We start from the raw sequence: 26,287 nt of genomic DNA, 5'->3' as shown, positions 1-26,287 counted from the left end.
TGATGTCATATACGTGAAGGACAAAGCTATACTTAAAATCAAAGATGATAGCTAAATATTTTCTGAACCTCTAGAAAGCATATAAAAGGTCATTTTTCCCCCACAAGTGTCTATATTTGACTTTATTTACAGTGAGTGAAAAATCTAATGGAGCCAAGTAGAGTTAAGGACTTAAAAATTGTTTCAATAAAGAAAACAAGTAAAGGACTACACAAACCCACAATCAAGATATATTCCAACACATATATTCTGAAAGACAACTTGTAAAGAATATTAGCCAACATCAATCTTTAGCTGAGGAAAATATAAAAAATTAAATATTAACTGCTTAAAATATGTGGTAGAAAAGGATTTCCTGTCTTGGTAATGGCAGAATAGCTTGTATTAGACAACTCCTCTGGAGAGAATAATTAAAAACATTGGAATAACTATATATCTCTAAATATCTATATATACATATATGCAACTATTTATATAAACAAACAACTCTTGGTTAAACAATACATAAAGTATAAATTTATATATAATGGGATGGGTATAAATAATGGGTAAAACTATTTGAAGATGCTGGAAATGACCAAAAGGAGGCAGAAATTAGAAAGTATTTGATGCTTGAAAGTAGAGAACTGCAAGGGGTGAGATCTATGCTGATACAGCTTTTCCCCTGAGGATTATCATCACTCAGTGTGATGTGGGGCATTCAGAGCATAGAGTGTAAGGCTGCCAGAGAAGCTGTACACTCAGGGGGGGTTATCTTGAAAAGAAAGGAATCACTGGGGGATGGGTATCCTAATGTATGTGGATAAACTGCCTTGAAATCCTGGGCTGACCCCCAAGCTGTGCATGCATAAAGGGTACAGACTCACCCTAACAAAGTATAAAACCAACTCCCATCAATTCAAGGGAATTATCCAGTAATTTATATGTCTGCTAAAACAAAAATAAGCAATTTTCAGATATAGAAAACAGAGTCAGACTCTTTACCACTTATGGTCTACTTACTATGTCTAGCATCAATTAAAAATTATTAGACATAGAAAAACAGGAAAATATGACCCAAAGATTAAAAAGCAAACAATAGAAATATGCTCTGAGATGGCCTAGCTGTTGGAATTAGCAGTAAGAAATTTAAGGCAGCTATTAAAAATTTGTTCAAGTATATAAATTGAGAGACAGTAATAATGAAAGACTATAAGTGAGAAATCTCAGCCAAGAAATGGAAACCATATGAAAGAACAATATGGAAATGAAGAATTGTAAGAGTCTAATATCTGAGGAGAAAAAGTCACTGGATAAATTTAACTACGAACTCAAAGTAGCAGAGGAAACAGTCACAGTACTTGAAGGCAGATCAATAGAAGTTATCCAACCGGACTACCAGAGAGAAATAGTGAAAGAAAAAGAACAGCATCTTAGCCATCAAGAAGTCCAACATAAGTATAATTAGAAACCCAGAAAAAAAGAACACAGAGAATAATTCAGAAAAAAAATTAAAAAGCAAACGTAGTGAAAAACATTAGGTTACAAGTCTAAGGAGCTCAGCGATTTTCAAGTATGAAGACCACAAAAAAAAAAAAAAAAAAAAAACCTACCCAAGCACAATATATTCAAACTGATGAAAATCAAAGATACAGAGAAATTTATTAAAAGTAGTCAGGGAAAGTCACTTTGCATACAGAGAAGCAATATTAAACAAATGACAGCTGATTTCTAATTATAAACAATAGAGACCAGAAAACAATGAAACATGTTTAAAGAGTTGAAAGGAAAAAAAATCAACTCAGATTTCTATCTTAGTGAAAGTATTGTTAAAAATTAAGAAGAATAAAGACATTTTCAGACAAACAGAAGCCAAGAATATTTGCTGCCAGCAGACTAGCACTACAGAAATAGCTAAAGGAAGTTCTTTAAGCAGAAAGGAAATTAAGACCAGATGGCAACTTGGACTTAAGGAAAGAATGAAGACCTGGAAATGGTAAACATGGTGGTAAACATAAAAGACTACCTTTTTTTCCTTTTATTTCTTTACACAATAACTTCTGGTTAATGCAGACAAAAATCCCATTATAAATGGGATTTTTAATATCTTTGAGATGTATGATGCTGACACCTTTTCTTTGTATTGGTAATTTATGCTTTGTGACTTTTCTTTCTTGAGTCTTTCTAAGGTTTTAACAATTTTGTTAATCCTCTCAAAAACCTACTTTTGGCTTCATCAATTTTATCTGTTACAGTCCTTTATTGCATTCATTTGTGAACTTATTTTTATTATTTTCTTCCTTCTATGCATTTTTCTATTTAATTTCTATTTAATGATCATTATGAAATTTTTTTTTTTAACTCACACTATGATTTCTTTGACCCATGGGTTATTTAGAAGTGTATTTTAAAATTTTTAAATCTTTGGGGGCTTTTAAAAATACATTATTGTTATTAATTTTTTGTTTTTTGAGACGGGGTCTTGCTCTGTTACCTAGGCTGGAGTGCAGTGGTGTGATCATGGCTCACTGCAGCCTTGAATTCCTGGGCTCAAGCAATCCCCCCATGTCAGCTTTTTGAGTAGCTAGGACTACAGGTGCCCACCGCTCTACCCAGCTAATTTAAAAAAAAATTTTTTTTGTAGAGATGAGGTCTTGCTATGTTGACCAGGCTGGTCTGGAAGTCCTGGCCTCGAGTGATCCTCCTGCCTTGGCCTCCAAAGTCCTGGGATTACAGGCATGAGCCACCCTGCCCAGCAGATTATTGTTATATAAATTTCCAATCTATTTTATTGTGGTAGAGACTGTTTGACCCAGCACCTGATGTATCTTGGTAAGTGCATTGTCAAAAGAAAGAACAAAATGTTGAACATATTAAGTCTTAACCTCAAAGGCAGTGATGCTTGAATTTATTTTTTAAGGGGAGAGCTCATAAATCTCTTTGAGAATAGTATGGAAGTTAGAGTTTTTCTCTCCAGAAAAATATGTTTACAGATGCATTTACTTGTTTTGCATACCATTTCAAGGGTTCACATATTTTATGAATGAGAACAAGATGGGAGTTCTCAGTACCTTACATCAGACCACTCTTTTAGGAAGTGATATTTTTAAAGAATCTCTTTAAGTTGAGGTATAATTTAAATACTGTATAATGCAGAGATGGTTAGGTATATAGTTCAATGAGTTTTGACAAATACATGCAGACATCTCTCTGAACATATAAAGCATTTCCATCACTCCAGAGGGTTCCCCAGGTTCTTTCCTAATCAATATCCACACACCCAGAGGCAACCACTTTTGAAGGCGTCTTTTAGTTCACATTAATAGTGTCTGCATTTCCTGAAGACAGGTGTTACAGAGACAACATTCCCAGAAAGTGGTTACATGATAAGAAACGGTCAACTGTTTGTATTATATAAAAAAAGAATGTAACAGCATCCCAAAAAGGTGTCCTAGAAACCTGGTTAATGATCTATGCTGTCACAAGCCCTTAAGCCCTTTTTAGATGGCTTGTAGCATCTCAGAAAATAGAAACATCTTTAGGAAGTGATTGTGTCCAACAGACCCTCAGAAAAAAATCAATGTAGCCCAAAGCATCTTCCAGTCTTTTCTTTTACCTGATCAGCTTCTGAATCTGAGGGGACCACCAGCACCACATCACCCCTTTGTAAGGTAAGTTCATCGGAATTTGCTGCCTCAAAATCATGCAGTGTTTCCACCTGCAGAAGATAAGAATACATAAAAATCAATTTCCCAGCCAGATTATAAGCAGACACTCTTACAAGCACTCTCCAAGCTGGATGAAAAGAGGAAGATATTTGCCATATCCCAAGGAAGAAGAATGCCTCTAAAGCCAGAAGGGAAGTCCTATTCTCTGATATGAGGTCATTCATATGTATATTTATTAATAGTAATGCAATGCCCTCTACAACAGGGAAAAGCACTATATTAATCAAATTTTAATTCATCTTATTTTTGTTAGAGATTTGCATTTTATTATCACTGATGCTTTATTACTGTTTGTTGTTTAACTGGAACCAAAAATGTCTAAATCTCCTCTAACCCCAGCTTCTGTCAAATAATAATCAGGAAAACCACCACTTGCAGGTTATACAGTAATTACTACTAAATAAAACTCTGTGATCAATTTCTGTGTAAATATATTTCCTTACTTCCCTATCCTACCTTATATACAATGGCAACCAGTTTCTTTTCCTTTCCCATTTTGAAAAAGATTTCCTTAAAATTTTATTATAGAAAAATATTTTAAAGCAGAAGAAACAACATAATGAACCCCCATGCGTCTGTCACCCAGTCTGAATCACTCTACCGTCATGGCTGATTTTATTTTTCCCACCTTTCCCTCAACTCCACCCCTGAGAGTAAACATTGGCTTTTAAAGTGTGTATTTTGCCATTGAGCATATTCATAGAATCACAAACTTGTCAGAGCTGGAAATGGATTATGTTATCCCCAAATTAACTTTTCTGATGGGAAAACTGATACCCAGAGAGAGGGTCTATATGGGGTGCCTTAGGTTATTCTACAGTTAGTGAGGAGGCCAGAATGGGCCCAGCAAGCACCGGTCGTGCTTGGCACAAGGCTTCTTGGACTGCTTGTGCTCCAGTTAAAACAGAACCTGGCAGGAAACAACCCCCTATCTACAGGTTTAGCTTTTTCTCCAAATTAATTTATTCATAAATCCATTATAGCCACCCCTGTCCCCACAAGAGGTAGCAAGGTAGTAGTTACTTTCTAATGGAGAGAGACAAAGACAGAGAGAGAGAGAGAAAGAGAGAGACAGAGAATGATACGACATTTTACACTTTAGAAGAAAAAGAGCTGATTTTTAAATGTAAAATCAAATTTAAAAACTTAAAATTCCTTTTCAGATTCTATTAGGAAATATCTGAGACAGGAAACACTTGGGTTAAGCCAGTGTTTTTAGGTATTTACTAAGTTTTTTTTGGTAAGAACCCTTTGGTTTATGAAGGCTCTAAGTAGCCTGTCTGAGCAAAACCTTCTTCCCATTAACTTAGCCGCCTTTTTTTTCTGCCTTTTGGTGCAAGTTCATTCATATATGAATCCATTAATTTACAAAATATTTATGGGCTCCCTACTCTGTGTCATGCACCCTACAAGGTGCCAGAGTTGACTGAAGGATTGCTGCCCGACCCCCAGGGGATATAGCCCAGTCAGGAGCTCTTGGTGATTCCAAGGCTTGGTCTGAGCCAGGCTCCACAGATTCACAGGCACCTGGGGGAGTAGAGAGGAGGGAGGGCTGGAAGAGACTCTCCCATTCATTATCCAGGGGCATACTGTTTGCCCTGTGGTGAACTTCCCTTTAATTGTTCTTTGTTAAAACATGAAAATCTATTACTGTAGTCCTGGCTTGTCCAAGTGATGTTGTGGTGAAGGGAAAGCAGTTCAGAGAAATAATAATTGCAAAAAGTAAAAGTAAAAACTGGAAAACCAAAGGCTTGAGCAAAAGGGACTCAAAGCAAAAAAAGGATAAATGAGACCTAAAAAATAAGAATACCTTGTAGAGAAAGCCAGGAGGCAATTCCTGAGAGGCCTCCCTTGCAGATGCTAGCTGGTCAGCAGCCCCCATGGCTGGTGCAGAAGGCGTGGGCTGAGGGTCCTGGATAGGCTTCTGCTCCGTAGCCAGCTCCGGCGTCTCGCTGGTGGGGCCTGGAGGAGCCGCATCCTCGGTGGTCTCCTTGGGCTCTGCACCTATAGTTATTTCGTTTTCTCCTTCCCCTTCATGGTTGGAGGCAGGCTCTATGACCACCGAAGGGATGACCTTCTCCTGGGGGAAGAAAAACCGTGGCGGTGCCCAGCAGGGCCTGGAAAACAGAACCTCCTTGTCCTGCACAACCTGCCTCAGCCCCCAGCCCAAAGCTGGGGCTGCCATTTCCATAATTCCCCACTAGCCAGACTCAGGTCTGGGCCTTCTGCTGTGCCACACAGCCTCCTTCTGTTCCTCCTGAGGCCTAAACCCTTAGTGGAATTAATTTCTGGATCCTTGAATAGCCAGGCAGTTTGGTAAGCATGAAGTTTCGGTGGGAATTGGGAGGAGGGATAGGGGATGGGAGACTGAGTCTTGAAGGGTGAGGGAGGCCATCCTGAGAGGGATTGCAGGAGGAGTCAATGCAGGCCAGCCTGGTTCTTTTTTTTTTGAGACGGAGTCTTGCTCTGTCGCCCAGGCTGGAGTGCAATGGCGCGATCTCGGCTCACTGCAAGCTCCACCTCCTGGGTTCACGCCATTCTCCTGCCTCAGCCTCCCGAGTAGCTGGGACTACAGGCACCCACCACCACACCCGGCTAATTTTTGTATTTTTCGTAGAGACGGGGTTTCACCGTGTGAGCCAGGATGGTCTCGATCTCCTGACCTCGTGATTCGCCCACCTCGGCCTCCCAAAGTGCTGGGATTACAGGCGTGAGCCACCGCGCCCAGCCCCGCAGGCCAGCCTGGTTCTTGTCCCAAGGAGCCGTAACTCTTGCGGCTGGCAGTTCACCTCCTGTGAGCCCCTTCCTCCCCTCCCCCAGTCCCAAGAGGCCCCCAGTGCCTGAACCATGCTTGCTGATGAAGATCCAGCCGGGGTTTGGAGATCACCCACCAGTCCTTCACTTGTGATTATCATTCCAGCCCCGCATTGCTGTGGCCGCTGGAGGGACCACACCTCCCACAATCCACTCCAAGTACTCTAATGTCTGAACCAAAGGATTAGGACCACCCTTTCGTTTGTTTAACAAAGATAAGCATGGAGGGGAGTTTCGTCAGCAGAACAGGAGTCCTTCTATATTCCCTCTGCTATCAGCAGACTAGACCACTAACATTCGTCAACTTGGAGAGATAATACCGTCTTTGCATGAGTACAACAATATACACAAAAACACTCTGGGCACTGTGATGAGAAAATCTAAGGGGAAAAAGGAATATTCTTTTAAGTTCCTTCTCCCATAACAGTGTTATCTGCCTCAGCCCCCAGCCCAAAAAGGGATAATGAAAGGGATAATTCAGTTTCAAGTTTTAAGTAACCCTGGAGAAATTTTTGAAAATTTATTGGGAGTAAAATCATCAGGAGAAAACAATGCATACCATTAAGCCCCCTCTTAACGTTGCCTTCTAGAATACAGAAGAACCAGACAGTGGAGGCAGGCCCTGGGGTTGGAGGCCCTCACAGTGGTAGAGTATGTGGCTTTGTGGCCTCTCAATGCTGCTCTGCGGCAGTGCCAGGCAGGGCCCCCTCCCGCCTCATGCACCGACCTAATGGCCCTGGTCCCTTTGTTTCCCTTCTCAACGTGCCACCCAGTGGTGGGCTCTTGGTAAAAGGGGCCTGATGGTGAATTTGGGGCACTCTAATGATAATAATAACCACCAAACAATAATAAGAATAATAAGATCTAAATACTATTGAGTTCTCCCTGGGCTAAGTGCTCACTTCATCACATTCTCTTTCTCCCAGCTCCATTCTCATCCTTTTCACTGTCCTGCTTCATTCCTTTCTCCACGTCACCCCAGTTTCCCCTTCCCGTTTCCATGCTTAGGCCCAGTCAGCCACAGGCCCTGAGGGCCTGTATGCAACATTGCAATGCTGATACTGAGCAGCTGGGATTACTCTTTCTGAGAATCTGATAATAATGTTGTTTGGTGAAGTCACACAATTGCTACAAATCTATTATACATCCAAAGAGTTATCACCATGAACCAACCAACAGAGCACCCAGCCCATGCTACTTCCCAGGAGCTCCCCTGGCTGCGACATGGGACACTCACCTGAGGCACTGTTGCTTCCAGCTCCTCTGCTTCAGGTTGGGCACTCTCTGCAGCCTCAGTGGTTTCAGTTCCAATTTTGGCCTCCTCTAAACTTACTCCTTCCCCGGCAGGGACAGTGGGCTTCTCTGCCTCTGCTTCCTCTCCTGGGGCCCCCTCAGCTGCTGACACCAAGGTTCCAACAGCTGCATCAGTATCAGCTCCAGGTATGATCTGCAGGGCAGAAACCAACAGGCCACGTCTGCATCTCCCTGGGCCTCTGCCAGGAGTCAAACTCAAGCCTACTTCTAATCTCTCCTCCGTGGAGGCTATTCAGATTTGGAACATTCTTTGCACTCCCAGGATTTAGGTACAGCAGAGTCTGCCATCTATTCATCAACACTCCGACTTCTCTTCTGCTGAGCTCCCAACAATTCTACACTCCTCAGCTTTTCCTGCTGTCAGGTGTAGCAAATGGGATTAGAATGGAAGTGACATACACCATTCCAAAGACACGGCTTTTAAGGTGCGGGTGGTCCTCTCCACAAGCTATTTCCATTTTTATTGGCTGGAAGCAACAAATTAGGCCTTAGGGGAGTGAAAGAAATATAATTGAATCTCGGGACCTTAAACTCACCATGCCAAAGGAAAGCTAAGCTTGGGAACGGAGTCACATGAAAACGACCTTCCTTTTGCTCCCAAACACACAGCTGTAATTTCACATGCTTCCTTCATCTTATGTAACATGCAGAACTACAGAGCGTGAGATGAAGGCATAAGTGACTTTGTCCCCACTCCCTCTTTTCACATGTGAAATGTAGATTCACTGAGCGCTAATCAGAGCCTCACAAGAATGTGACACTTGCCTCATTGCCTACCCCTCACCTTTTTAAAAAAATTATTTCCTTCTTGCTTGCTATTTCCCCTTTAAATACTGAAGTTCTCAAAACTCTCTTCAGAAAAAGCACAGGTCACAGATCCTCCTTTGACTCGTGTTTGTTTTTCATGGGTGCATCCTTAACCTTGGCTAAATAAGCCTCTCCATGACTAAGACGTGCCTTGGTCACTTTTTGACTTACGTGGCACATCTGGGTCACAGGATGGAAGTGGCCTGGGCCAGAGAGAAAAGCCATATCAGAAAAGCATCCTCATCAAACAAAGTCAAAATTTAGAAAGATTGCATTTTAGTATAAACTTTCAAATCTTTGTGAGGAAGGTTCCAGAAGCCAAATCACTTTCACAGGAAAAAAAAAATACATAAGGAAGCTTTCTCAACGAAAACCCTCGAGAATGAAGGGGAAATCATTTTTGTAATCAAATATGCATGGTAATGCTCCAAATAGTTGTAGAGCTTGTTATAGGCAAAATGCCAAAATCATAGTCTAGGTCCAGTAAGGAGAAGTGAAATAGAAAAAAGTCAGAATTTTCTTTCTAAGGTAGAAACACAGAAGAAGAGTTTTAAGTACTATTTAAAATTTGAGATAATTAAATAAAGGAAGTGCAATCAGAAGTTTTAGTTTTGAACAAATGGGTTGGAGTCCAACTCTTTAAACAGGATTCTGACAACATCAGCTTGGCAGACTTGATTTGAGAGGTTCGTGTGAGAAAGACTATGGAAGAAGAATCTCAGGTTGATCTTATGTAATATATCCAGGACACATATTTCAAAAATGGCTCTTACTATCTGATGTGATTAGGATTACCTATTTTTTCCTTGTTGAATACATTCTACCCAGTTCAACATCTTAAGTTAGGAAGACCCTAATATTGCAAATATTAACTTTCAAACTCAGAAAACAGAAAAGGACAATGAAGGGTACTTCTGAGTGAGCATCAGAAATTGGAGATGAAGAACATGAACCACACACCTGCACTTATAACAAAGCAGTTTTAAAACGTTTCTGCTGGCTCAAAGGTACAGGTAATAGTTTAAATAAAAATGCCTGTTACAGAATATATACAGTAGATTTTTCTACAAGATAATATTTTATTTGGGAATGAAAAAGAAATGTTAACAGCTATACTACTCATTATATGTCCAAGTATTTACTCATATTCTTAGAAATTTATTTCCCTATCTTATGAGAATCTCCTATTATGAGGTTGTGGCTCTCCAACCAGGGTGTGCAATGATTTAAAATGCAATCCCTAGCCATGACATACTTCCTTCTTCCTGCCCTGTCATGAAAGTACATGTGACATGGTTTGGCTCTGTGTCCCCACCCAAATCTCATCTTGTAGGTCCCATAATTCCCATGTGTTGTAGGAGGGACTTGGTGGGAGATGATTGAATCATGGGGGTGGGTCTTTCCTGTGCTGTTCTCGTGATAGTGAATGGGTCTCACCAGATTTGATGGTTTTAAAAATGGGAGTTTCCCTGCACAAGCTCTGTTTTTGCCTGCTGCCATCCATGTAAGATGTGACTTGCTCCTCCTTGCTTTCTGCCATGATTGTGAGGCCTCCCCAGCTATGTGGAACTGTAAGTCCAATAAACCTCTTTCTTTTGCAAATTGCCCACTCTCAGGTATGTCTTTATCAGCAGCATGAAAACGGACTAATACAATATGGGTTCACAAAAGTAATGATTTCTCATGAATTATAACAGACACTTATTTAAAGTGAATTATAAATGCTGATCATTATTGAAGTGGGGTAACAAGTACATGAGCATTTATATTTTGGCAAATGGCTGAAAATTCCTATAATAAAAAGTTTATTTTGAAATCGAATAGAATTTCATCACTGTTTTAAATAAGCACCAACCTTTTTATGGATGCTATTTTTACTGTTGTCAAGAGAATAGTAATCAGAACATAAATTAGTAGGGCATCTTAATCCTGAGAAGAACAAGGAGCAATTGCTCATAGCTTTATTGTTGGAGACATTAACAGGATTTCTCTAGGATACTAAGGACCTAATAAAGTTTCTTCTATGTTAAAAACTATACTGAAAGAAAACGTGCATGCAATAAACTTATGAGCTCAAATGTAGAAAATAAGTTGTGTCATGATTACAAGCTTATTCTCTCCATCTGTCTGGAAAATCACACCTATGAATATCCCACTAGTTTCAACAGCTTGGAAGCAGATGGACTCTATCTACATGCAGACGGTATGGACAAACAGAGCAGCAGACACCACCACTACACACACATGCAGCAGAGGCACTGCTACAGATGAAAAAGCAGACAGGATGTTATTCCATGGGCTACTCTCCCAAGTGATTATGCATAAATCCTTTTATACATATATGTTCCAACCACACATTATTACTAATTGGCTTTCAGTCTCAGTTGAATTGATACTACATCTCTGGGAGAGGATATATTTCCGTGACCTATAGATGGTGTTGCCACAGGTAATTTTTTAAACTTGTTCCATACAAACATAATGTTTATTATTAACCTGTAACTTATCTCTAGATATCTATCAATTTGGTTGTATAAGATTTTATCATCACTAAATATACATGTTATCACCTTTCCTTTGCTAGATAATTTAAGTAGGCAACAAAACTAGACTCCCATCTTTTGCCATATACAAAAATTAAATAAAAATGGATTAAAGACTTAAATCTAAGGCTTCAAACTATGAAACTACCAAAAGGAAACATTGGGAAAACTCTCTAGGACACTGGACTGGGCAAAGATTTCTTGAGTAATATCCCAAAAGCACAGGCACACAAAGCAAAAATGGACAAATGGGATTATGTCAAGTTAAAAAGCCTCTGCACTGCCAAGGGAACAATCAACAAAGACAACCTGCAGAATGGGAGAAAATATTTGCGAACTACCCATCTGACAAGGGATTAATAACCAGAATACATAAGGATCTCAAACAACTCTATAGGGAAAAAAATCTAATAATTCCAATTAAAAAATGGGCAAAAGATCTGAATAGACATTTCACAAAAGAAGACATAAATAGCAAACAAGTATGTGAAAAGGTGTTCAACCTCACTGATCATCAGAGAAATGCAAATCAAAACTACAATGAGATCTCATCTCACCTCAGTTAAAACAGCTTTTATCCAAAAGACAGGCAATAACAAATGCTGGCGAGGAAGTAGAGTAAAAAACCTCATATACTGTTGGTAGAAATGTAAATTAATGCAACTATTATGGTGAACAGTTTGGAGGTTCCTCAAAAAAAAAAAAAAAAAACACAAAAACTAAAAGTAGCGATACCATATGATCCAGCAATCCCACTGCTATGTATATACTCAAAAAAAAAAAGAGGAAATATATATATCAAGGAGGTATCTGCACTCCCATGTTTATTGCAGCACTATTCACAATAGCCAAGATTTGGAAGCAACCTAAATGTCCATCAACAGATGAATGGATAAAGAAAATGTGATACATATATACAATGGAGTACTATTCAGCCATAGAAAACAATGAGATCTTGTCATTTGCAACAACATGGATGGAACTGGAGGTCATTATGTTAAGGGGAAAAAGCCAGGCACAGAAAGACAAACTTTGAATGTTCTTACTTATTTGTAGGTGCTAAAAATTAAAACAATTGAATTCATGGAGACAGAGAGTGGAAGGATGCTTACCAGAGGCTGGGAAGGGTAGTGAGGAAGTAGGGGGGATGGCTAATGGGCACAAACAATAGTTAGAAAGAATAAATAAGACCTAGTATTTCATAACACAAACAGGGTGACTACAGTCAACAATAACTTACTGTACATTTTAAAATAACTAAAAGAATATTACTGGATTATAATGCAAAAAAAAGGATAAATGCTTAAGGAGGTGATAGATATATTTACCCTGATGTAATTACTACACGTTGTATATCTGTATCAAAATATCTCACGTACCTCATAAATATATACACCCCCATGTACCCACAAAAGTTAAAAATAAACATAAAATAAAATAATAAAAAAAAGTATTAGCTGCTGTGACACCAACCACCAGCAGGTGGCGGCAAAAGGCTCTGCCTGACTGCTCCGACGTTCCTGACGTTGTAGGAGCAAATACCTCAGCCTCAGCACCTCAGCAATTTACCTGATTTCTGTCACATAAAAAAGAACTGCAGCATGCAGAAAACTAATTTTAAGAAGGATTAATAAATATCAGGAAAATACTGAAATTAACAATTCTGGCAAAGGTAAGGTGCTAAGGAATTGGCACTTTAGACTTTAAAGAGAAGCCAAACAATTTTAATGATCTACTTGGAAAACAAACACTTAACACTCCTACACCCTACCCTGAGTCCATTAGTAATGAATTCCCATTTCTCCAGCTGCTGTTTACTTAACACGTTGATTTTACAGAGCTTAAAAACTACATAAACAGAGAAGGATCATCCACTAACTGCGTATCCTCATAGCTTTCTGTTTCTGACACTGGTCTGATGATCAGGGGGCCTCAGTCCTCCCTTTACGTCTGGAATCCGGTCCAGATTTTTTGCTCTTACCAAAATATTTCCAATGCCGTATTTACTGACCACAAGAATAGAATAACATAAAAACACAGTGGAAAACAGGAACCCATTTGTTCAGATTAGGTGTTAGCTGTAGATAAAATCAAGAAAAGAGTGAAAAAGTTTTCATCAATGAAAGTTATACCTCTTATTATTATTGTTGTTGTTATGCATTTCAATTTGTTAGCTATTTGTAGAGCTATAAAAGAAAAAAACATTTTATATGCTCTGCTTGCTACAGTACATGTTATACCTGCTAGGAAAAACCACAATGATAAATGACTACTATTTGCTTTTTAAAAAATGTTACTCAGGAAGACCAGAGGACTGAATCTGCTGAAAGTATTTCAAGCCTTTCATACCCAGTGCTATCAAATGTTTCTCTTAACTGTAAATGTTCAGAAAAACACAATTATCCTATCTTCTGCCCAACCTATACTATCTATTGGTCAAATATATTTATGGGGGAAACAGCTATTGCAAAGAGAGACTAAAAATGTTCTCCTTGACCTTGGGCACATATTTACCATATCCATGAGGTCTGTGAGGTGCAGAAACTAGGAGTATTGCTAACCCGCCTATCCATCACACAGAAATCACAGCGACCAGCACAGAACCTTCTGGAGAGAGTAGGTGGTGGTTCTCTGCACCATACATACCTCATTGCTTTCTTTTTTTCTTTCTTTTTCATTTTTGAAATGAAGTCTCACTTTTGTTGCCCAGGCTGGAGTGCAATGGTGCGATCTTGGTTCACTGCAACCTCCGCCTCCCAGGTTCAAGCGATTCTCCTGCCTTAGTCTCCCGAGTAGCTGGGATTACGGGCACCTGCCACCACACCCGGCTAATTTTTTTGTATTTTGAGTGGAGACGGGGTTTCACCATGTTGGCCAGGCTGGTCTTGAACTCCTGACCTCAGGCGATCCACCTGCCTTGGCCTCCCAAAGTGGTGGGATTACAGGCGTGAGCCACCGTGCCCGGCCCCTCATTGCTTTCTAATCTTCTGCCTCAATCATCTCCTTAGTGGAAAGCCATATAATTATGGCATTCATGCCAGGGTCCTCTAAACACCAGTTTAAATTTGCTTTAGCAAAATTTTCTGGAAATGTAATGACATGAAAGAAATGCAACAATAGCCTAGGTTATCAATCATGTGTGAAATAGGGAAACACAACTGGGTGACAGAAACTAGCCAGTCCTGCTATGAGACGGTGCTGTGAAAGCAGGTCAACAAGGACCACGACCCCCAAACATGTCGGAGTAGTGATAGGCTCAAGAGAACTTGTCGTCTCTGAGGTTTATGTCATGCATTCATACATTCATTCACTCATTTGTTTATTTGCTTGTTTTCTTTGTAATATTAGCTCTGAACAATGCCTGACAGTAGTTTGTCAGTCACGCAACTGGTCAGGATGAGACAACTGAAGATACTTTGATTCTCCTTCTGCCCAGCATGAAATTCCATACTTATTTATAAAGTTGGTTATTGTAACTGATCATAGGCATTTTTCTAATAAAGCAATTAGAAAATTTTTTTCTAACAAATTTTAAAATAATAAAAGAAATAATTTATGGTAACATTTTGATATATTCAGTTGTATTCATTTTCTAATCATACAAGCGTTTATTTATTTTACAAAACATGAGTCATGTTTCTTAGAAAAGTTATAGCAATGGATATATAATACTTTATTGCTTATTCTATTTAACAAGTTATTTAACAGTTCTATTAGCATTAAACACTAGTTGGTTTCATTTTTAAATGTTACTCTAACACTGTGAGAAAGATCTTTGGTTTGTAATCCAACAATTATTAGGTTACACATTTCAATAATTTAAATACTAAACATTGCTCTCTTTATTTCTTTATGATGTTTCCATTAAACATGTTTTTGGGGTTTCTGCTCAACATTACAAGAAATTTAAAAAAAATTTCAAAAACATAGAATCATACAATGAACTTTCAAGTGCCCACCACCTAGGATCTTCAATAGACATGTCACCATATTTGCTTTATCACGTCTTCCCACCTATCTGCCTTGATTTGAGTCATCTTTCAGTCATTTGCAATATATCTTCATAAAATGCTTTTTAGGAATTCTATGGAAAGTCTCCAGCACCTTATGTAATTGGTAATGTCTTTCTGCTGCTTTCCTACATGACCAACAATTGACTTGGGGTAGAATTACTATATTGTGTTTCTTTGTGCTCAAAATCTGTATGTTGTTCTAATAGCTTCTGACCTTTAGTATTGATATGGATAAGTCAGAGAACAACCTAATTGTTGTTCATTTGTAGTGCTTTCTTATTTCCAACCTAGATGCTTGCAGAACTTTTTTTTAAACTTTAAACTCAAATATTTAAAAGAATACATTTCAATGTAGTCTCTCCCCATTAAGTTTGCTTTTTTTGGTGATTTCTTATGAGCCATATGGAGGAATTCCATCAACTAGGAAAACTGCAGTTTGAGCATGTTTTTTTCTATTATACTGGCCACTTCTGCTTCTGTAACATTCTTATAGTCTCTTCTTCAGGATGAACTTCTACCCATGAGCTGTATCTTCACTCCTTGGCCCCTAAATCCATCACCTTTGCTTGTGCTTCTCTTTATGTGTTGGAAGAACTCCAGCTTGTCCTCATATCACTAAATCGATTCTCTATGGTGTTGCTTCTTGTCTTTACCACAACTCGTGCAAATTTTAATTCTAATATTACATTCCTCCCCTTAAAATCTTTTCTCATGTTATTGAGTTCCTTTTCATCTGCCTTTCAAAGTGACTTTCTTTTCTTCTTAATATGGTTGCCTTATCATCTCACCCTTCATGTTTTGTTTCACCTATCGAGGTCATCTTGAGTTTTACTGACAACAAAAAGGAAGGCAATTTTCAAATTTTGTCTTTGTATGTCAGGTAATTTTTGTTATTGTTGCATGTTCTCTAAAGAAACTTTTAACTCTGGCATGCAATCATTATTTTTTCTTTTGTATCGCTCTATAGGTGTTTGGTAATCTAAAAATGTATTTATTTGCTTAGTTTTCTCAAATCAGGAGAAATCTCTATAGGCTTGATGTTTACAGTAGATGTGGAAACATTTTCTTTGTTCCATTTTACTCACTATCTGGGGACTCTTAGATATCCTTTTCAGAACAGGAGCTGGAGAGGGATTTATCAAGTCTTTACACAGAATCACCTGTTTTGAATCCCCCAGATATATGTGTCAAAGGATATACTTCTGTGAGAGTAGCAGCAGGCCCCAAATGGCCTGGATGCTTCAGAAAGGAATCCCATACTCATGGCAGGGTAGATGCGAGTTGTCTCTGATCGAGGGTAGAGATGGATGACACTCTCAGATATTTTCCCTTGCCTGGCTCAGGTATTATGCTTCAAGGATCCATTTATACTTTGTTTTATAGAAAATTATCTTGGGTTTAGCTAACATTTCTAGAATATACTTTTGAAATGTTGACTTTCTTTTTCTATATGCTGGGTTTTTTTCTTTAAGAGTAAAATCATTAAAATGAAAACAAAAAAACTAGTAATAGTGAATCTGATTTTTTGAGTGATTTTTAAGTGTTTTCAGCTTTCTTGTGAATCTTTATTTACACATCCCAATGATAAATTTCATTTTTAAAAAAAAACGCTTCAAGGTTTTTTGTTGTTTTTTTTTTTTTTCCAAGATGGCTGACTGGAGACATCAGATGCCAGTTCTCTTCAGAAAGGGGATCAAAGTTACAGATGAGTGGCCATGATCTGAATGGAAAGCTGAGAGAAGAGAGCCAGGGCCTGTTGGAGTTCCCATGGAAATAAGCTGGGGTGTAGAAAAAGGAAAGCTACAAGAGTCTGGCAGAGACTGACTCTTAAGGAACTTAGAATTCGGCAGAAAGGGTAGGTGGGGGTGCTTCTCTATTCCCCTCCCTTCTGTGACAAACTGCTGACCACTAAATTGTCAGAGAGTACCTCTGCCCTTGCGACCTTGGGCAATGCTGTTGGTGGCAATCTGAGAACTTCCTGAGGACAGAGAAGTGGTGGCCCGCTCCTCCAGGTGCACTCGCACTCCCCGCAGGCCTGCGCTGAAATGGCAGGTGCCATACCGGCTGTGCACCCAGTGTAGGTCACTGCCCGCCTGAGGAACCTCAGCCTTTGTGCAACTGTGTCACCAGACCCCCTGCAAACATACCTCAGAACCCACTCTGACTTGGCAATGATAGGGGACTGATAGGGAGGATGCTGGGAAGCTCTGGGTACTCCAGAGAGCTAGCTCTTGGCAGAGGCCGCCCTGAGGGAAGGGGGAATACGGCCTGCCAAAGTGCCCCTTGGAACAAACGAAGTGCAGGCATGGTGCTGATTTCTGAAAGGGGTAGCACCAGTGGCTGGGAAAGATCATGGAAAAGAGGTCATTTCCCACCTCCCCCACCCACCATTGTGGATGCAGAGCAGACTTTCCCTGCTGGGGGCTTGGGCAAGTGCACTTGGAGAAAGCCTTTTCAGTGCATTTCCAGATGGCCACACTCCCAGTAAAAGTGAGCCTATGCCATTTGGGTTTGCACAAAGGGCAGAGCCCATCTTCCCCTCCCTAAACAGAGTGGGCAGCAAGGTGGCAACAGAGGACAGACAAGTCACAGAGCTGTCTGCTCTGGACTGGGGGAAGAAGCTCTGCCCCAAGGCCATTTTGCTGATAGCCACCAGAGAGGTCCTTTCACAGACCTCAGTCACACTGCAGACTGGAGTCAAAGGACAGCATCTATGTGAACTGAAGGTCACGAGTCCTGCAACAGGAAAGTGAATCACATTTCTGCCTATCTAGGATGAGAAGCTGCTGCAGCCCCCTAACCCTTATCCCCAAGAGCTCAGCACATCCTCCTCCTGTCACCCTTGTCACGGCAGGTGCCTCCATTCATCATCCAGACCCAAGGGTAAGCCAGCTCTCATCCTTAGGTGCCACCTACTGGACTGGAGACTGAAGACCAAATAAAAAACCTGCTGCAGAAGGGCATAGTATTAATGTATGAGATAAACTTGAGACCTCCACACTCCCAGCCCCACAGAAGACAGTGTATCAGCTCATATACCCAATATACTGCTACAACAAGCAGCATTTGAGAAAGCCACCACACAAGAGATATCCGTAACCAAGGAACTCATGTAGAGCCTTGGCCTCCTGAAAGCACCTAGAAACAAAGCCAAACAATCATATACAACAAACCCCACAGCCATATCCTCAAGGGAAAAAAGAGTAAAAATTTAAATGTCCCATCCAAAGGATGACTAATTTAAAAATAAGAAGTGACAGCTTCTTCACATGAGAAAGAATCAGCAGAAGAACTCTGGCAATACAAAAAGACAGAGTGTTTTGACACCTTCAAAGGAGTGCAGTATGTTCCCTCAAACATATTTGAGGGAATGATTCAGAAAAGTTTTCCTGATCTTGATAGAGAAGTATTTATTCAGATACAAAAAATTCAGGGAACATCTGGGAGGTACTATATGAGATTAACATCATCAAAAAATATAATCAACAGAGTATCCAAGATCAACACTAATGAAAAAATCTCAAAGGCAGCTAGGGAGAAGTGTCAAATTTACCTGCAAAGGAAATTCCAACAGACTAACAGTCGACTTCTCAGCAGAAACCTTATGAGCCAGAAGAGATTCGGGGCCTATTTTTAGCCCTCTTAAAGAAAAAAAATGCCAGCCAAGAATTTTATATCTTGTCAAGCTAAGCTTCATAAACGAAGGAGAAATAAAGTCTTTCCCAGACAAACAAATGCTAAAAGAAATCGTCACCACTAGACTGGTCATACAAGAAATGCTGAAAGGAGTTCTAAACATGGAAGGGGAAGGATGGTACCACCACAAAAGCACACATAAGTACAAAGTTCACACATCCTATAAAGCAATTACACAACTGAGATTATAATGCAACTAGCTGATAACACTATGATAGGAACAAAACCTCACATGTCAATATTAAACTTGAGTATAAATAGCCTTAATGTTCCACTTATAGATTGGAAAATTGGATTAAAAAAACAAAACCCAACCATCTGCTGCATACAAGACACCCATCTAACATGTAATGACACTCACAGGCTCCAAGTAAAGGGGTTGGAAATGATATATGATGCAACTGGAAACAAAAAGAGCAGGAGTTGCTATCCTTATATCAGATAAAACAGACTTTAAGCCAATAACATTAAAAAGAAAGACAAAGACAGCATTATATCATAACAAGAGTTCAATTCAACAAGATTTAACTATCCTATACATATATATATAGATATAGAGAGAGATATATACACATCTAACACCAGACCACCCAGATTTATAAAACAAATGCTACTAGACCTGAGAAAAGAGATAGTCATCACTACAATAGTAATGGAGGACTTCAATACCCCACTGATAGCATCAGACTGATCACCAAGGCAGAAAACTAACACAGAAACTCTGGACATAAATGTACTTCTGACCAAATGGACTTAATAGACATCTATAGAACATTCCACCCAACAACTGCAGAATATACAATTTTTTATCTGCACATGGAACATTCTCCAAAATCAACCATATGCTTAGCCATAAAGCAAGTCTCAATAAATTCAAAGCCCTGAAATCATACCAAGCATCTTCTCAGACTACAGTGGAATAAAATTAGAAATAAATACCAGGAGAAACTCTACAAACCACACAAATACTTGGGAATTAAACAACTTGCTCCTGAATAACTTTTGGGTAAATAAGAAATTAAGGTAAAAATAAAAAAAATAGAAACAAATGAAAATAGAGACACAACATATCAAAACTTCTGGGATACAGCAAAAGCAATGTTAAGAGGAAAGTTTATACTGTTAAATACTTACATCAAAAAGATATAAAGATCTCAAATTAACAATCTAACGTCACACCTCAAGGAACTAGAAAAATAAGAACAAACCAAACCTAAAGCTAGCAGAAAAAAAGACATAACAAAGATTAGAGTGGAACTAAATGAAATTGAAAATTTAAAAAAATCTTACAAAGGATCAACAAAACAGAAAGCTGGTTATTTAAAAGGATAAATAAAATTTATAGACTGCCATAATAATTAATATTAGGTGTCAACTTGACTGGATTGAGGGATGCCTAGATGGTTGGTGAAGTATTGTTTCTAGGTATGTCTGTGAGGTTGGTGCCAGAGGAGACTGACATTTGAGTCAGTGGAGTGGGAGAGGAAGACCCCTCCTCAATGTGAATGGGCACCATCCAACCAGCTGCTAGAGTGGCTGGAACACCAAGTAGAAGAGGGGGGAATAAGCTTGCTTGCTCTGAGTCTTGTCTCTCTCTCTCGTGCTGGATGCCTGCTTTCTCTCCTACTGCCCAAAACTCAAGGTTTTCGGACTTACACCAGTGGCCTCCTGGGGGCTCTCAGGCCTTTGGCGTCACACAGAGCTGCATTGTCAGCTTCCCTGGTTTGAAGCTTTCAGACTTAGGCTGAGCCTTGCTACTGGTTTTTCTCTATCCCCAGCTTGCAGATGGCCAATCGTGGGACTTTGCCTTGTAATTGCATAAGCCAATTTTCCCTAATAGATTCCTCTCTCTCTCTCTCTCCCTATATATATATATATATATATATATAGACATAGATAGATAGCTATAGAGATATATCTATCTATGGCTATCTATCTAGCATCCAGCAATTACTCTCTCTATATATATATCTATCTATAGATAGATATAGAGATATATCTCTATCTATCTATCTATCTATCTATAGAGAGAGATAGAGAGACAGAGAGAGAGGAGTCTATTAGGGAAAATCTCTCTCTCTCTCTCTTTCTCTCTATAAAAGTGAGAACAACACATGTTCTCACTTTTGAGTAGAAACTAACCAGCGGATACACATGGACATAAAGATGGAAATAATAGGCACTGGAGCTCCAAAAGTGGAGACGGAGAGAAGGCTGAAGGTTGGAAAATTATCTATTGGGTATAAAGTTCACTATTTGGGTGATGGGTTTAACAGAAGCCCAAATCTTACCATTGCACAACAAAACCATATAATAAACCTGCACATGTACCCTCTGGATCTAAAATAAAATTTAAAAATTTTAAATTAAAAAAAATTTAAAAATTAAATATATACTAAGGTAAATTATACAAGCCATAAGTACAGAATAAAGACATATATATTTTAAATTTTAGCCAAATGATATTCTTCCATGGCTATGGAACACTTTATACTATAGTTAGAGAACAGCCATCTTCCTGGCATTTGCTCTTACAGAGACATTTGACTACAGGAGCACTGAATTCAAGGCTTACCGATTTACCCCAAAGATGGAGAATAATAATTCCGATTCTGATTCATAAGCAGGTTTCTGCTTGACAGTTTTGATACATGCACATTCTGTAGACTGTGGGGGAAGTGGACATTTATCATGAATTTACAATTTTCCAGACCCTATCTCAGGTGGTTTACATTTATTATACATTATTCTTCCAACAACCCTATTAAATATTCCCCCATTTTCAAGAAAAATTAACTAGTACTTCAAGTTTAAGTAACTCACCTAGTCAGTAAACAAGGACTGAAACAGTTTGTCTAACTCTAAATTCTGTGTTTTCTCACACCATCCCATAACCAAGAAGACCACACACCTCTCAAGTAAGGGAGTTCCACAGAAATTCTGAGACCTCCTAAATAACCTTTGGTTCCCAAGTGATGTTTGACAAAGAATGTGAGTGTATTCTTATAAACAGTTGATACATTCACTTAAATTGTTGGAATGCTACTCTTTAAAGTGAGATGCATAGATTATAAATTTTTTTCTTTATTCATGTACACATATTATCTGGGCACCAAAGCAAACATATCACAAAATCCCTCTTAATCAACAGCAAATTATACAATAAAAAGATATCAAGAAGAGTTTGGTTTGATAGAATTTCTCTACATTACTTAGGCCGGGCGCAGTGGCTCACGCTTGTAATCCCAGCACTTTGGGAGGCCGAGGTGGGCGGGTCACGAGGTCGGGAGATCGAGACCATCCTGGCTAACATGGTCAAACCCCGTCTCTACTAAAGATACAAAAAATTAGCCGGGCGTGGTGATGGGTGCCTGTAGTCCCAGCTACTCAGAGAGGCTGAGGCAGGGGAATGGCATGAACCTGGGAGGTGGAGCTTGCAGTGAGCCGAGATTGTGCCACTGCACTCCAGCCCAGGTGACAGAGCAAGACTCCATCTCAAAAAAAAAAAAAAGAATTTCTCTACATTACTTTTGCCTACATTATTATTCTACATTATTTTGTCCTGTATTTGTCCTATAGATTTCATTTTTGTCCTGTAGATTTCATCATTAAGTTACGTACAGGCTGGAAAAGTGGAAAAGACCAGTTGATCCATTGCACTACAGAGCTACAACTGAGAACATTTAGAAGTTTCATTGATAGCTATGTCCACAAGTTAGAGATTAATCTGATCCCATGGCTGGAAGGACCACAGGGCCCAATGTTCTCATTTTAGAAAGGAGGAACTATTATAAAGTAGAAGCAGCACTAGAGATAGACTAGAGATTGGGTTTCAGTTTTGACTCTTCCACTAATTTGCTGTGGAGCTGGAGGAAGTCCCTTTGGGCCTAGTTGTGTAAACTCATGGGGAAAAGTAACAAAGGAGGATAAATACAGCGGGAATCCTGGCTGCAGGGCACCATTGTCTTTTCTTGCCCATCTCTCATTCTAGATCCAACTTGAGCTCTTGACTTGTCTGAAGATCCTTGGCATTTTAATGAAAATACAGCATTTTCTTCAGAATCCATTTTAAAGAAAAGCCCAAGAGGTAGGTAGGGTATCCAGATCCTCACTATGGCCCCAAATAGAAGATGACTGGATTATGGCACAGGCTGGTGACTGGTAAATCTCTTCACATGAACTATATTTAAAACAATGTGGGTCATAATTTTCCTTCGGTGTGACTGTAGGGGCAAGCTCTCTCCATGGTACCCCGGGTCCCTAGTAGCGTTCCTTTCAAAGCTGGCACTTGATATCGCAAATTTCATTTGACACATTTATGTGCTTTTTTTCTAATAAAGGAGTTTAGTGGTGTCCCCCTCACAACCTTCAGCTCAATCATCTTTTTCAATCTGCTCTCCTGGTATTGCCTGCAGTCCCATCATGAACCCTCAGCAGCTGGGTGCCAGAGCAACTCAACTGCAGGCAGCACTGTTGCCATGGCAATGTCTGTTAGAACTAGCTCCATCACTTTCTTTAAAAATTAAAGTCTTCTACAGAGATCTCAAAGTTAATGAATTTTTGGTTAATTTGGCCTTTAAGTTTGTGTCAGAATATCCAATAATAATACAGACCAGTAGTTAAAGTTTTAATTAGTGATTTATCTGCAACGTGTAGGGGAGAAGTGGATAGGAAAAGGGGACTTATCTTTTAATGCAAACGTAAATACCATGTATTGTTCTCTCTCAGAGATGAGGAGATAAGCACATACTAGTTTTTGGAGCAGCCACCATGGACAGCTTCAATGGTGATTGCAAACAGTGTGTTAAAGAGGTTGCTTAAGGAAGACACATTTACGGTACAATAAGCATTTTTCTGTGGCTGGCTATGGCATCTTTGAATGATATGTAAGGTGCCTGCTGTTAAAGCTCAAACTGCCTTCTCCTAAGCAGGCCCAGGCTCAGGTTGGCAGAAGGCAGAGGGAAGGCTGCCAGACACACCCAGAGACTAGACTGAGAAACAGTGATCTGCAAATCACCTGAATGTCATTACACTTTGTTGGCAAAACTCCCAAACCTGACCCTGTCAAGCACGACATATATCTCACCGTGCAACCTGGGACCCAACCCAGTTGGCAGTGTGGGGCCTGAAGCTTGAGGAGGGGTAAGCAGCTGAAGGTCGCACTTGGAAAGCCTGACTGCCAACCTTTGAGTTCACAGCCTTTGAACTGGCCATGGCATTAGTAAGTAAAAGCCACTCCACAATATGTCATCCCGATGGCCTAGCAAGCAGAGGCTGGAAAAAAGCCATAAACACAGGGTGCTCTTGTTACTACAAGGAATTGTTACTACAAGGAATTTTTAAAGTAATACATTTTGATTTTGGGGAGCAGGAAGAGGTTATCACGTACAACACTCTTAAAGGAGGAATGAGAAAACTGGCACAGAGGGTAAAATGATTTCCCTAAGGCCACCTCACTGGTTGACCATGCAGTCAGTTCCTCATATTCCTAATTCAAGATCTTTCAAATACATCCCCTTTGAAATTTGCTTTGCAGCCAAAGAAAAAGTGTAGGATTAGGACACACATTACCTCTGAGAAGATCAAGGTTGAGGCTGCACAGAGTTTCTGTTTCATTTCAACTCCTCAGCCACAAAACAGGAACATCCATCAAGTCTAAGCATTCGTTGTGGGAAGTCTTTGTGTCAGCTTGGACCCTAAGTTGTGACCCTAACGGCTTTAGTTAGATGTGATATGAGATGTGTTGATGAATACATTTTTATAAAACCTGCTCTTTTTAAAAGCATCTGGAGTAGTCAGGAGATAGACAGCTACGGATTAAAATACCAGGATTTGAATCACATGTCACTACTTTCTAGGTGTGCGATCTTGGTTAATCAATTAATCTCTCTGCGTCCATTTTCTTAATCCGTAAAATGGGAGTCCTGATGCCTAAATAATCCTATTTCACGGGACTGCTGTGAGAGAATGCGTAACAATGCTAGTGCTCCCTAGTATCTCTTATCACAGTATGGCCTTCTTTACTATCACCTTACTCTCTTTGATCATACTCCTTCACTTCAGGACACACACAGTAGTCCTCAAAGGCAGTATCTGAGCTGCTTGAGCACCGATGCTGGAACACAAGGCAACTTGCTGGGGAAAAGGAAGGGATCTCTGATCTCAAATCAAGCACTTTTTCCTGATCATGTTTAAGGTCCAGTTCATGTCTATGGAGGGCTAGCAGGAGGGATTCACGCAAGGGCCTTTCTATCCTGGAGGTGAGGGATGGACAGAACAGTAACATGGCAAGAAGTGAATGAGAACTCAGCACACATGGTCTAGGGGGTTGGGTCCATATTATCCATGGACTAAACAAATCCCAACACTGCCACCGGTAGGGGAAGAGGGGTGAGTCAGTAAGTAGAACACATCTGTAAGGCTCTTGTAGGTCTAAATTCTGATTTCTGGGGTGGGACTGGGCTTCATATTGGGGTGGGGCTTTATTATCTCAACAGAGTTGTCTTTTTAACATCTGAATGGGTCTGGTCTTATGTTGATGACCAGGAATGGTTTCAATGAGGGATTATGAATTGGGGCCAATACATATTCAGAAGAGAGAATAAGAGTTTCTTATCCTGAAGCTAATGATAACTAGTCATATTAAATATATCAAGCTAAAGCTCTAGATTTAGTATGTGACAAAAGGTATACACCAAGGCAGACACAAAACCATCTTATAATCATGTATTGTATGATTCCATTTATATCAGCTCTCTAGAATAGATAAATCCATAGCAGATTGGCAGGTAACAAGGGCCTGGGGAGGGGAAGATGGGAGTCACTGCTTAATGGCTATGGGGCTGTGATTTGAGGTGATGAAAATGTTTTTGGAACGAGATAGAGGTGATGATTGTACAACACTGTGAATGTACTAAGTGCCACTTAATTGTCACTTGAAAATGGTTAATTTTATTTTATGTGAATTTCACCTCAGAAGAAAAGTACATGACAAAAGTAATACTTAAAAGTCACCGGGCATCTATCACCTAAAAATGGCTCTTCAATAGTGGAAGAACAACCTGAATCCTGAGTTCATGTTCACATAGATTTATAACAACACTCTGAATAAACAATGACATTTATTAAAAAGTCTCACTTGGCCCTGTTTGAGATGGGGCTTTGGAAATCACACTCCAGAAGGCAGGGAAGATGGTGTGTGTATGCCGCTACTAGCAGTTGGTAGGTGGTTAATGAATACTTAATATCAGCCACATCTCAAAACAGCAGTGGCCCCATATTTCAGAGATGGCCACCTACAAACCCAGATCAACCTGCTCTGTGAGGTTGGGGGAACTGATCACTGTGTTGTTACTTTCATTTTATTCTTGGCTAATTTTATCTCTTCCCTATG

At 39.6% G+C, this 26,287-nt stretch overlaps 1 protein-coding gene across 2 annotated transcripts in view; it reads right to left on the bottom strand.

Moving 5' to 3' along the window:
* The window catches only part of AMPH (amphiphysin), a 250,218-nt gene that overhangs the window by 2,518 nt on the left and 221,413 nt on the right, over positions 1–26,287 (bottom strand). For both annotated transcript variants that reach the window (XM_054496470.2, XM_054496471.2), the window contains 3 exons: positions 7,759–7,968; positions 5,518–5,787; positions 3,596–3,697 (listed from right to left, as the gene is read on the bottom strand). In XM_054496470.2, the coding sequence (XP_054352445.1) occupies positions 3,596–3,697; positions 5,518–5,787; positions 7,759–7,968 (582 nt within the window). The remainder of the gene's footprint in view (positions 1–3,595; positions 3,698–5,517; positions 5,788–7,758; positions 7,969–26,287) is intronic.

This window comes from Pongo pygmaeus, chromosome 6 (genome assembly GCF_028885625.2).
Source record: "Pongo pygmaeus isolate AG05252 chromosome 6, NHGRI_mPonPyg2-v2.0_pri, whole genome shotgun sequence".
NCBI classification, from domain to species: domain Eukaryota; kingdom Metazoa; phylum Chordata; class Mammalia; order Primates; family Hominidae; genus Pongo; species Pongo pygmaeus.
This window is presented reverse-complemented; position numbering and strand designations above follow the sequence as displayed.